Source organism: Amphiprion ocellaris, chromosome 17 (assembly GCF_022539595.1).
Source record: "Amphiprion ocellaris isolate individual 3 ecotype Okinawa chromosome 17, ASM2253959v1, whole genome shotgun sequence".
Lineage (NCBI taxonomy): Eukaryota > Metazoa > Chordata > Actinopteri > Pomacentridae > Amphiprion > Amphiprion ocellaris.
In genome coordinates this window covers 12,515,465-12,529,602 of record NC_072782.1, presented here as the reverse complement: position 1 = coordinate 12,529,602, position 14,138 = coordinate 12,515,465, and the positions used below count along the sequence as shown (strand labels likewise).

At 40.6% G+C, this 14,138-nt stretch overlaps 1 protein-coding gene across 2 annotated transcripts in view; it reads right to left on the bottom strand.

The window, feature by feature from the left end:
• arhgap24 (Rho GTPase activating protein 24) overlaps positions 1-14,138 on the bottom strand; it is a 77,327-nt gene that overhangs the window by 38,481 nt on the left and 24,708 nt on the right. Inside the window, exon 1 of one of the 2 annotated variants that reach the window (XM_023280898.3) lies at positions 442-936. The exons of the other annotated variant lie outside the window; for it this stretch is intronic. Within the exon in view, the coding sequence (XP_023136666.2) occupies positions 442-463 (22 nt within the window). The 5' untranslated portion in view covers positions 464-936. Of the gene's footprint in view, positions 1-441; positions 937-14,138 lie in introns of those variants that run through there. 2 annotated transcript variants of the gene reach the window in all.

The following is a 14,138-nucleotide window of genomic DNA, read 5'->3' as shown; positions in this document are numbered from 1 at the left end:
TCGACATTTCTGCATATGAGATGAATAGTCAGAAACAATTACAGGATTAGTGAAAGACCATTTGCAGATGTCTCTGCAGTAGACAAAACTGTGGCAATGGCAGGGAATATGAGGAATTTAAAGCATCATTATTGGCTCATCATAAATCACAGCTGCAATAATCGTCGGCAATGAAGTGTAACTTGTAAAACGCTCAACGTGACACATGGACGACACATCAAAAACACTCTTGCAAAATGAGAACAGAGAGTCATTTGCAGCTCATCTGCATGTAGCTTTATGTCTGAAGACGAGTAAAGCTGACTGAGAAATCCCTCCACATATTCCTACCACTGAAACTAAGAACAGTTTACTCTAATTATAACTGTGCCACTGGAATGAAATACTCCACACTTGATGCAGTTGTGTTAGTATTAATTAGAGCTACGCAAAGAGACACACCTGGGTTGGAGTTAAGATCCATGGGGTGCAGACGAAAACGTGCCCCCTCCTCAGCTGAAGGGAGCAAAAGCCAGGCTCTCGCTGCTGAACACCGGCCCCCAAGTACCACTTCTTCATCTGTTCTTCTTCTGTGCCACAGATCGATTCATCTCCTTCTGCTTCTGCTTCTAAAACTCGCTCCACTGCACTTCCTACTCTCACCCTCCTTCCTTCGCTTCTCCTCCACCTCATATAACTCTTTGGCCTACAACTTCATTTTTGAAGTCAAAGGCAGGTCAACGTGACACGCCGATCAGCGGCAGCTAGGCGAGGTCAGGCTGAGGCGAGTCTGTCTGCCTCTCAGGAAGCCTTTTCCTCTGCAGGCAGCGTAGCTTCTGTCAGAGCAGCTGAAAGAGCAGAGGAGGCATATTTCTGAGACACACACACCAAAGTAGTGGAGGACACAGAGCTGCGAGTGAAATGGCAAGCCCGAGGCAAGATGGTGTGTCTGCTCTTCCCTGAAGGAAGAGAGACGGGTGGGGTGGGAGCTAGCGCTGGAGGGAGGTGGGGTGCATCGTAAATCAAGCAGCCCTCCCCAAAGTGGGGACCTGTAAATCTGGTGAACGAAGAGTGGGCACTCAGCCAAATGACTCATCCACGGTGCTCTATAAATACTGCTGTGCAGGGTCGGCAAGGCTGCTGCTACCGGTGGCCAAGAAACCCTGAGACGCTGGGGCTTCTCCCTGTGGAAGGAAGGTCTTTAATAACCTCCTTATCTTCCTGCAGCCAGACTTATAGGTGAACCACACATCATTGGCTTCCGTTAAACAGCACACAGCGAGCCATTAAACCCGGCCTAAGAAAGCGATTACATCTAAGACCAACACTACCTGTTGCAGAGGGAGGAAAAAAATGGCTCATGGGGAGACATCTAAATATTTATCCAGCGAGAAACCAGTTTACATACCACAGGTCTGGACATTCAAATCAAGTGTCCCAATCGGACAAACATACTGTAACAGTCCAGCGGGAACTTTCTCCAGCGGAGCCCCAAATGTGTCCTCAGTGAGACCTGGCCAACCCGATACATGTGGGGGCAGGGGGCTGTCGAGAGGGGTTAGAGTGGGAGGCTGATAGTGGAGATTGGTATGTGACATGTCAAATACCGATCCCCTCAATAAGGCTGTTATGTAAGCATCGGGGCTTCCTGTGCTGTTCCTCTCTGGCCTGTTTTCAGTCCTCGGTGCATTTCCTCCAGAGGATCTCAGAGCTGCATACACTCACACACAGGAACAGTGACCCACCGACACAAGAGGAGGAAGATGAAGAAGAAGGCCTGGAATACTGGAGCACAAAGCGGATATTTCAAACAACATCTAGCACATGCAGAAGGTATGCAGCTTATTGTTTGGACATGCTGGATTCGCTGGTTTCCTGCTTGTTGTCACGTACCTTTTGAAATCAGGAGTTAAACATTTTTAGTAGAGACTGACCAGTTTTGGCATCAGCCCTGATGAAACGGACCAATACTGATATGGATTTTAAGTTATATTAGTATTAGCAGGGAGACAGAGAACAGACATTTGGAACCAATATAGATTTGATGTTAAAAAAAAAAAATGGTGTGAAAATTTAGAAAAACATAAAGTCCAAGTCCATATGCTTAGGTCTTTTTAACATGTATTGGGTTGCGTGACATGTAACCAGTCAGATGGTGGTGTGGGTGGGAAATTAAGCTGTTTTCCAGTGGAGGTCCAATTTGTTGAAAAAGAAGTAAACTATGCCAATAATCGTAAGAATGCTGAATATAGGATCTGATAATCATATCCAATATTAAGCATAATTGGAGGCTGACAAATCAGTCAGTCCCTATTTTTTAGACACACACTGGTTCATGTTACAACAGTTTCTATGTCTCATCAAGAAGTAAAAATACAAGCTACAGTCTGTTCAACTTCATTCTCATAAGTTTTGTTTGGTTGCTGCCACCAGCTGCTAGTTTATCATCATTTTAATATATGACAGCTTTGTCAGAAACAAATGGAGGATGCACCATTAAGTGAAACACTTCTCTTGAGGAATGTAAAAAATGTAGCAGGCAACATTGCATGTCCACTCTTCCTACACATTATCCTGTTGTGTTGTTATTGCAGCTGCCTTTTCCCATTTAGTGGTTGATCAATCATGGCTTTATGAAAAATGGCCTTCTTCATGCCCATGTACAGTTCAAGCGATTACGTGAGCTCCTGTGGGCTTTGTTTCCATCACTAAAATACACAAACTGTACATTGTGTTGTTACAGAGAAACATAAGTGGGTGGTAACCACTGATCAGACAACATTTAAAGCCATAAATCATGTTCATGTGCTGTTACAAAGTTGTATCCTCCTACATACTACTGTCAGATCTAATGCACAATGGCATTTTTGCTTTAGCATCCAGATATTGTTTTGATCTTTTAAAACTTTGCATTCATGTAAAGTAGTGACAGAAAACATACACTAATCAGTTAACATCTGAGTAGATCAGTTAATCACTCATCACCTCATTACAACAATGTTCTGCTGGAAAAACTTGGGTCCCAGTATTATGTGGATATTGCTTTGGCATGTACAACTCACCTAAACACTGTTGCAGACCATGTCCATATCCCATAGCAACGGCACTCCCCAATGGAGGAGACATCCTGCAACAGGACTAATGCATCCTGGCACATTGCAAAAACTGTTTAGGAGCAGCTGAAGGAGTACGGCAAAGAGCCTCAGGTGTTGACATGACCTTCAAACTCAGCAGATCCCAACTCTGAAACACACAGGACCAAAAGGATCCGCTGGCAACGTCCCAGTGTAGAAACCACAGGACACCTCAGAGGTTCTTTGGTCATGATCAGAACTGTTTTGGTAGTTAAAAGGGGGGCTTTCACAATATTAGACAGGTGATTTTGATCACTGAGTATAGGGTACATATTCTTTTTTATTTATTTATTTATTTCCTATAAATGTCTATAGAATAATAATCTTCCACCAGCTTCCACCAAAACTGCAGGCTTGGCAAAGAAAGGAACTTAAGTCCACCTTCCAGCATCTCTTAAGCATTGGTTTTCCAATCTTTTCAGGCCACAGACGCCTATGTGGAGACACTTTATTATATTACCTATCCTCTCCTAACTACATCAGTCACATACATATAACAGAAAAAGCTGTTACAGGATAGATGCTGTGTAAACACCAGTGTCGCTGTTTCATTATCCCAGTACTGTTGGTGCTTTATTTGAGCCTCTAGATCCAGAGGCTCAGCAAACAAAAGACATCAGTGAGAGCACATAATTAAAAGTAACAGGTAATTAAATAATAAGTAAATGTTCAGCCGGCGCCACAACCTCGATAACCTGTGCTTTTTTTCTTTAATATTGCAGATACAGGCACAGCGGAGCTCTTAAACCAGTTCAGAAAAGCACATTCTGACATACGTACAGTATCACTGAGGAGTCCCTTTACCTGCTCAAAATGAAACTGAAGATTTAAATGAACTTTCTGACCAGTGATTTTCTTTAGAGTGTGGTTCAAATGCATTAGCTTTGATTTTGATGCTACAGGAAAGTTTCCAAACCCTGCAGTCATCCCACAGCTGATAACGTTCTCTTAAACAGTCTGATAAAACAAGAAAATAATCTTTTGTTTGACTTCATAGAGATGCAGATACGGAGATACGGAAAAAAAAAAATCTGTGGAGGAGTCGAGAACAAACCCAGTCACCTTGTGTAGATATATGTGTGTACATGTTTGTTGCTACACACTGTCTCAGTTTTTTGAGTTGACAGACAGATGTGTCCTGTGCTCAGTCTTTACTGCAGTCACAATGATGAGTCACAATTCAGCCACAGCTGGTAGTATGAGCTCTTCTCCAATCGTGCAAGGCTACTTGCTTTTGACAGTCCAGTGAAACCGTGAAAAAAACAGCTTCTGGGCTTTTTCTGACACTCTTGCAAGCTTTAACCGTTCGCTTCTTTTGACAGGTGTTTTCATCAGCCTTCTGTTTGAAAAAGTACTTGGATTTACTCACATGCTGCGGGTGTAGCATTGCCAGATGCTGTTTTAACTTGGCTGGCGTCACGGTGTTGTTTGCTATAGAAGACAGATTCCACATTGTGGTCTTCCATCGCTTCTCTCAATAAAGCTATCATCCAATTTGTTTAGTTTAGCTGGATGATTCGAGCTTTGGGTCACTTAACAATGGTGGATTTAAGATGTTTTCCGTCAATTCAGCCAACAGTTCACTTTGCAGCCGTCATCATGGTGTGTGATGATTGAGGGCATTTCGGGGAATGATGATGTGATGTGTCACAACATATCAGTATTTATGTTGGCTGAATGCTGCCGTTAAAAATGAGTATCATAGTGTTGTTGGCGTGTATAAACGCCAGTCTTATGAGTCAGAGCAGGTTTGTCATTTGTTTTTGAGACCTGCAGGTTGCAGGGACCCTGCTCTGATTAGCAAATATTACATGATGAATCTGAACAAAAACAAAAAAAAACACAAGACAAATAATCAGCTGGAGCTTCATATTTAAAACAAGTATCAGAGTTAAAATAATGTTCTTATCTGACTCTGGGTAAGATGATGAATAAGCGCATTACCCAGAATGTTGGATAACATCCTGAAAAACAGTAGAAGGACAACATATTCCATAAACTGCAGACACCACCTCAGTGTCACTAAACTCTCCAGACGTTCTACTTTAATGAGCAGTCTGTGAAGATCCCACACACGGGAGGTTTCCTCGTCAGAGAGCAGTCCTCCTTTCAACAAACCTGATCATTAGAGCATAACAGCCCCAACTCCCACAGCACCTCCTGTGAGATATCTCGGAGAACCTGGTCAGTGACCTTTTCCTCATCCACAAAGCCGCATGATGTCAGAATTATCAAGCTCCCTCTCGACTATCTGTGTGAGAGAGAAAACCTGATACCTCAGCTTTGAGAACCTGCAAGAAATGTTAATTTTAAATCCATTTGACGGTCTGCCCATTTCTTTTCCAGCACCTTGTCACAGCCCTTCAGGGGAAGGGGGGAAGTGTCTGAACACGCTTTTTAGACCTCAAAATATTCTGCTTCCACCTTCGATACAATGGAGATGATCCGACTCAAGGTGACAACATGGGTCTTTTCCATCACGACACTCCAATATCATCCAGACAGATTTCTGACTTGATAATAAAGAGTTTTTCCGGCAACCTCTGCCAGGGAAGTTTTCTGAGACTATAGAATTCAGTAAGGAAAACCTATGAAACTTTCTCCATTACCTCCAATGTTTACGTCCAACCCAAGCCTCTGCTTTGGCAACCAGGCAACAGCAGCTTCCCTGGCCTGCAAATAACTCTGAGCGTAAGGGGCAACCAAACGAATCCAGAGACGCTCCTATTTTAAACTGACAGCACCCTGAGCTACTACCAGCAACTAGCCTTAGAGCTCCAATTAGCCGCTTCCATAAAAAGGTGTTTGAGCGGGAAGGATGATGACAGATGTTTTGGTTGGCATCCAGCTCTGGTTTGGCCTCGAATAATGTGGGTCAGTATTTACTTACTTGTTGATATCTGCTATTTCTTAGCATAACTGACCTCGTTGGTATCGTCAAGTGAGCTACATTGACCTTTCACAGTGAGTAAAACAGTATTCTAGTCACTTTAACCACAAAATGTTCTGTTCAAGACTTTGAGTGTGCATCCCTATTGGCTCTGTGAGTTTGGACTGGTGCTAAATGCTAACGTCAGCATGCTAGCATAATAGTTAGAAGGTGTCATGTTTGACCTGTTTACTATCATAGTTTATGTGTTAGCATGCTAAAATCAGTTAATTACGACTCAAACAGGTTTTGATATTTTTTAATTGTTTTTAAGACAATTTGAAAAGGACCACTTATAGTGACAAAACTACAGAAACTAATTTGACTTTGCAAGATGCTATAGCTATGGAGTTTAGCTAGTGTTGTTTAGCTGTCTGGCCTCTCACTTTACCATTTTGATTCACTCTCCTGGCTCCTATATTTAAGTTTTTGGCTAGCGAGGGGAGTTGTTATTAGGTTTAAGCTAATATGCTAATAAAAAAAACAAAAAAATAGCAAATAGCAGTTTAACACAATGGAGAATTTAGCTGCAAAAAGGACCAAAAAGGAGAGTGATTATTGAACTTAACTTCAGAAACACATCTTCAAATGACTGACACTGTGCAAATGAAAATTAAAAGGCAATGTCAATGTTGCGTTCACAACTTGTTTCTGTCGCCACCAAGTGGCCAAAATCTGTTATATCAGGTTTAATCACCAAAAGGGGACGAAGCAAAACATTTTCAGTTCTAAGATTACCATCAACGCAATTAAAAGTGTGAATAAAACCCAAAGCTTTTGGCCTTGGAGTTCAAATAAAGTGCAGGTGAGAGTGAGGGGAATATCATTATTGTATTTAGTCATTAGCATATTGGACAAAATCTTACATTTTTGATGTGTCAGTGGTTAAGGATCACTAAACTCATCATACAGCATCCTAAGTGAGCACTATTTTAATGCCTTTCGATAGCTGATACTTTTTTACTCAAATCCACAAATGTCTGTATCACTAAACTTCTAAGTGTCTGTGCAATATTTCACACCAATCCTTCTAGTCGGCATTGAGAAATTTTCGCCTCGACCAAAGCAGCGGACAGAATGACCTGCTGACAGACTGGCATTGCTTTGCCTACATAAATAATTATCCCTTAGTCTGTTTTTATGGAGACGTGTTTACTGTGATGTCAACACAATGCATTGTATCTCTTATTTCAAAATCCCTCATATCAGGCTGTAGATGCTTCATGTTTGCAGAGGATGTGCCTCAGTGCGGAGCTCCAAACAGTATCACAAACACAAACATGCTCTGCTGAGAGCCTCCCTGGGGAAAATGTCACTAATGAGGCCGTGGGTGTCTTTGAAAAATGCTGTTTTTGATGATGGATGTCAGATTCGAGGAGGAAACTCCTTCAGTTATTAAATTGTGGGTTTAGAACATTATGGAACATGAAACTGGCTTCTACAGAAGAGCTAAATCAATATGGAAAAGAGCGCCACTGTGTTTACTAAAAGTGAAAGAAGATGTTACTTTTTACATTAATAACAATCTACAAGCTGTGTTTTACTTGTGGGTGATGTTAAATCTGGCAATAAGTAGCTCCGACATGCTTGGAGTTCACACTGTATGTGTCTGAGACGGCCTTCTTCCCCCGTCTTTGTGTCGGTGAACACTGTGGGTGATAAATTCAAGATATCATGAGAACAACAACAAGAGCTGTGACTCTCGGAGGCCCCATATGAGAAGTGTCAGCAGCAGCAGATTGCCAGACCACACTCCTCCGTGACGCCGAGTGAGGCGGCGCTACACACAGCAGGTTATTGACTTCATATGCACACTGGGAAAACATGGATGTTCATGTCTACACACACACACAAACACGCCCACACATATATAAACATACGCTGGGGACAAGGGACAGGAAGGAGAGACGAGTTCAGTTTTTGACCTTTCTGAAAATGTCACATCACGAAGCAAATTCTTGAGAGGAAAAGGACGCTGAAAACATCGTCCCACCGGCTCCGAGCTGCTGGGAGGTGCACAAATAAAGCTAGTTTTGTTCCTTGGGCTTCATCATTTTACCCCAGTAATATTCATAAAATCAATTTCACTGCTTTCCCTCTTAATGCATGCGCTGATACTGTTGCTCATATTCCTCCTGGATTTTATGACGCATTCGGAGCTGTGTGGGCAGCATACATCCGACTGATAATTAAATCAGTAAGTCAGAGCATGGGGACTGAAACAGAGAGAGCTGCTTGTTTATGTCCTGTGTGCCACATTAATCTGATCAAACTTGTGTGTGGATTAACATATATTCTTGCAGTGACAGTGAAGTGGGTGTAGAGGGCAGCGTGTGTGTTGGGTGGAGAAGTCATTTTATTTTCAAGAGCTTTTTAATTTATTGTCGCAGGGTGGAGCTCTGTTACAGCTGGGCTGCAAGGTGTTCTGGAGCTGCTTCTGCTGTAAATTAATCATCTGAACCCCTGAAACCCCTGTTTGTAAAGTATGTTGTCTTTAGAAAATCACCAGAATTACACCATTTAGCAGATGCAGAAGCTGCAAAAACATAAAAATTGCTGGATTTTTAGGTTTTCGGTGGCTCTGGATAGTCTGATATGAGTATTTCAGTAAAATCGCTTTATTCTGCAGGTGTCGTTAAAAAATCGGCAAAAATTACAGATGCTGTAAAAAACTAAAACTTTTTCACTGCTCAGACCAACTGAGTAGCCATGATGGACACAAATTCTGATAGTTCTCAGGTAAACTGCAGGCGGTGTAGATACGGCGCAGAAAGGAGACATGTATGGAAACAAATTCAACATGTAAATCACAGAATATAGTGTTTAGAAATCCAATTTATTTTCCAGTATTGGGAAAACTCGTGGAAACTTATAAAATGCTATGCATGCTGATACCTGCTTTTATATATGTATTTTGTAAAATACATAAAGGAAATAAACTTTTGTTATTCCTTTTTTATGAATTGTGGCATTATAACTGTGATACTGTCCAAAAGACATCTGTAAGTTCCCTCTACTTAACCATGGTTGTGTTGTTTCCATACAGGTGCAGGACTTTATTCTGCAGTTGTTTTTTATATTGCCCTATTTATTTGTGAATTATTTATCAGCTTTCTTGACTCTCCTGTTCAACCTGTTTTCTATCTTCTATATTGTATTGTTTCCTGTACGTTGTGTCTTAATGCCTTTATGTATTTAGTAAACCACTTATAACGTTGTTGGTGGAAGGTGCTCTTTGAATGCCCCCTGTTGATTATAATTACATATTTAAAAGCACCGATGATTGTTATTCCTTTGCATTGCAAATTAATAAATCTGCAACAAGTAGGGAATCAAATACTTGAAAACTTTTTGGTTTGCAAGTCAGATGCTTCTCATTGGAACTGCACACGAAGCTGTAAGCATTATTTTATACACTACATAAACACATAATAATATATGTGTGTGACACAGGAGAGTTACAAATAAATGTATAAACACGAAAACATACAAAATTAATCTGTTTAGCCAGCGCTCAGAAATAATCACGATACAGACATGATGTAGTTAAAGCTTTACCTGCGGTCACTGGATTCTTATTTATTCTCTGGTCAGGAATCTACACACATTTCCACACATTCGGACAGTGCCAGCACCTGAAGTTATCCATGACTAATGTGACATGCGGGCCTATTTGAAAACCACCTCCATATTTCCCGACACTGAAATGTCAGCACGATAGATTCATATGCTTTCTCAATTACTCCACCGGGGCTTCCTTAACCTTAAACACAGTCCCCTAATGTTCACTGCCCATAATATTTCTTATCATCAGTGCACAAGGTGAGTAACTGTTTGGGTAATTAAAGTCCCCCCTGCTGCTTTTTTGCCTCATTTAAACTCCTCCATCCATCATTCAATCATCAGCTTCAGGTGCTTATAGTCTACATGCCAGTGTGGCCAGCTTATAAATTGCTCCCGGCTTCCTCATAATGAACAGTACAGCGGTCTGCGGGTCCTAAAATTGCCCGTCTGTCTTCGGCCTCCAATAGTGATCTAGTATTAGTCTGACATTCAGTCATTACTATTTAATGTTTTCTAATAAGAACTCCGCCATGTAGGTTTGGAATTCAGATGTTAGAAGCCCATTCCATCACACAAACACTTTGCATTTGATTTTTCATTAACCTAAATAGTAATTAATGAAAAGGGTTCATTCTCAAACACACCTTCTGTCAACTGCTTTACTCAACCACTTAGCCTACTTCACATTGTGTAAATAAGACACGCAGTGACATGTGGTATTCATCAGTCACTGCAGAGAGCAACTGCAGCCACCACCAGAGACACAAATATTATTCCCACATACACCAAATTAAAAAAAAGAAAAAATAATAGCAACCATATTCACATGAAGTATACTAATGCAGTCAGTGTATTTGTACTGTTTGCAAATTAATAATAAAACCACGCTGTAAAAAAAAAAACGGATAAATAAAATCATCTTAAAGACCCCTTTTGATGAAAAGTAAGCTTTTTTTTTATCTTGTAAAAAGAAAGAGTCATCTGTCCCTAAAGCTAACTGTGGCTAGCAGTAAACAAGCTAACAGTCCTAATAGCTTTGTTTCAGCTTGCAAGCAACCTATTAATACTTTAAACTGCTCTTTCTTCCCCTCTGAAGGTTAAAGAAACATGAAAATTTGGTAAATTTAGAGAATAGAAACGTGTTGTGAAGCAGCAGCTAGCGATCAGTTAGCTTACCTCAGCTAGCCGTAAATTCATTTTGCTGTACAGTTTTGTCGACAACTCTTTATAGTTCTTTTTACTTTTTCATATCATTTGTTTTCATGTTTGTGTTTCCCTCAACTGGTTTGTGCTCTTTATATTTTTAAATTTCAAGAGTGAAGACTGAATTCAAAAGTTAGCTTACTTAGCTAACATGGAGAGGCAGGGCGCTAGCTAAAGTTGATTTCACATTAGCTTTTCTCTAAATTCATTTGTCTTTGGAATATTTTTACTCTCTTGATTGCAGAGAATACTTTAAATTTTTCTCTTCTTGTTTTCACAGAACCTGCTGAGTCATCTGTCACTGTGACTTATGTTTTTTATAGGCTGGAATATGAGCAGAATAAAAAATAAGCTTCACAGCATTCCAATCTTGAGATTGTTATCAGTGAACCGTCTAAAAACATGAATTTAAACTTCCAGGGTTTCATACAGCACAAACTATTATTATAACGAATTATTATTTCTGGGTGAAATACTCCAATATTGCAATTTGACAGTGTAGATCATTTTACAGTGAGCTGGTGTGCTCCTGTAGCAACACAAGAAGAGTTCAATGAGGAGAGAGGCAAGAAGTTCATAAATCCGCACATTTTAGACAAAGCAACAATTTGGAGTTTCATCTAAGTTATTTTAAGACACAAATGGATCATTATCATGGGAAAACAAACTTTTAGATTTGTAACTTTCATATGCAAAGATGAGGTTTTGGGAGTTTAATCAATGACCAGACAGGGACTTTAATTCCTGGTTACCTGTCAAGGTTTTCTAAGGTCTCTCTTCATTATTGCTGAGTGTTGCAATGTCAAATGTTGCATAATAAAGCTATACTTTGCTCTGTTACGCTATTTTCCCACTATAGTGAATAAAAGTGATTCTATAATGCCTGCCAAAACATTTATAGAACTGCTGTAGGACAAATAATTGTTTACGTGGATGCCTCACTAAATTCTACACATTTCAATTTCAATCATCAAAACTAATTTTGATTGTTTCATATATCAAGTGTGAACAAACAAACAAGAGAAAAAACCCACAAATGATCATGCAGACTCACCAAAACTTATTTACACAGTAGTTTTACATTCCTTTGCTTTGTGATAATATCTGATAATGGACTACAAAATTAAAGTTTACCCTCCTTAGTTTTCTATTAAGCTCCAGTTTACTTATTTGGAAAATGCAACAGAAGACCTAGATTGTCTTTGGCTAACATTTGAAGTTTTAATCAGCATTGTAATGACCAACAAAACCACATGAGGGCACTATAAGCCTTACATAGAAACAGGCTTTCCCATGGTCCCTGCAGCACTATATATGTCAACTCACTTTAAATAAGGAAATGCCTGAACATCACTTAGTTCTATGCAATAAGCTGGAACTAAACAAAGTCTTTGATACCAGCAGAACAGGAAATTCTTCTCCTCTTCAGGTCAATATTGTAGACTTTAGAGACTAAACAGTGTTTCAGCTTGAGGCCAACATGACCCTGAGGTTCTCTCATGAATGAAGGGATGGTGACCTCTGGAGAAACATTCCCATAATACAGCAGCAGTGGCTTGCTGTGGCCCGACCAGCTACATTAACCAGGCTACCAAGAGAAACAGAAAAAGAGGGGAAAACAGTGAGCCCGGGGCGAACACAGACAGTGACAAACTGAACTCCTGCTGGAGCCAAAGCCTCGGGTTTATTGGAGCTTGGGGAAAGACGAGCGCACCGTTCTCCATCAAAAACACAGCGGGGAGTGTTTCCTGTGTTGAGTCTTGTTTTATAGCTAAAGGATGATTAATCACAGTTGGACGACGGGGAGTGACATTTAGCAACAGGTATTTTTTTCAGCTTAGGCAGGTAAATTGAATGAATAATCTGTAGCATTGGTAGCTTGCAATTGGCAGGCATTGCATGTTGACTATAACACCGTGCAGCTGTGATGTGATGATATCTGGCATTCTTGGGAGGAGTCAGCAACCGTGATCCTGAGCTGCAAGATGTTCTGATATGTGCCCCAGGTGTATAGAAATATCTAGCTTATTTGTAAAAAAGCTACCTTTTCTATGATCCATCAGGAAGTAGCAGTTTGTAGGCTCAGCTGTCATTGCACAAATTTGCAAATATAGTTTAATAATTTTGTAAAAAAATATGCCAAAAACAGGCATTCCCACATCTATACTCTTGCATTTGTGTTTCTCCTCCCTTCAGCTCAGGCCCATGTGTGTGTGCACATGTTGTAACTTGTCAGAGCAATGGAAGACAATGCGGCTGGTGCTTAAAGTCTGAGCAAAAACAAAAGCCCCATTGTGTCTGTACCTGAGAGTTTCTGTCATACAGCTGAAAAATAAGGACACAACCATGATTCTAGTCTAAATATTGTTTGCAGTGTGGTGAATTCGCCTCATAAGCCCCCCCTTTTTCCTTTTTCTTAACTTCTGCAGGTTTACCACACATCAACCAGATGTGGAGATGCAAAGACAAGAGAGCTGAGAACAAGAGGCAAGAACAGAAAAAGCATCAAAGCGCCGAGCACAGGTGAATAAAAGCTGCAGAGATGTTTTCTGAACTATTTTGTGGTTTTTTCCAAGAGGAAAACTTTCCAGAAAAGCTAAAAATACAAAGCTGGATGTTAATCTGAGAGCAGATGTCCTGATGGCAGTCAGCAGTTAGTTGACTCGTGTTTAAACCTCATCGCCGCCCTTAAAAGACAACGAACATCTCTGTACAGCTCTGACTTCCAAACCCTTTCACCCCCCCATCACTTCCCGTCTGTCCCTCTGCCGGCGACTGTCCGTGCGTTGTGTTCAAACTGCAGGGCCACATTTAGACCAGTGGAATAAATGTGTTGTGTTTTCCTTTCATTTGCTCTCTCTGCTTCTCTTAGAGCTCTTTATTGGCTGCCTCATAACAAGCCGTGTTCTTGTTTTCCGTCAGTATGAAGGGTGTAGTATGTGATGTAGAAAACAGTTTAGTAGTATTAGTGGTGCGTTAAAGAATGCTGGGACTCTAATTGAAAGGCCCTTGTTATGAACATACGGGGAGTCACATTTTATTTTGGTCTGCATGAGTAGCTTCAGGGCATCTGAGGTGCAGTCACAGCAAGTCCAGCCTTTGATAGTTTGAAGGAGAAAGCCCGCTACTATGGACAGTGAGCATGTGTGGGCAGCCAGGGGAAGAAAATGTGCATTTTAAACCTTGTGTGCTGCAACTATACACAATAATACTAAGCAGAGCATGTAAAGGAAACATGAATGAGTTTTAGGTGAGAAGATTTCTATCACTCCTACACAGGCTCAGTTCTATAAATATGTGAAAGTGTGCATTGTACTTGTGCAAAACAG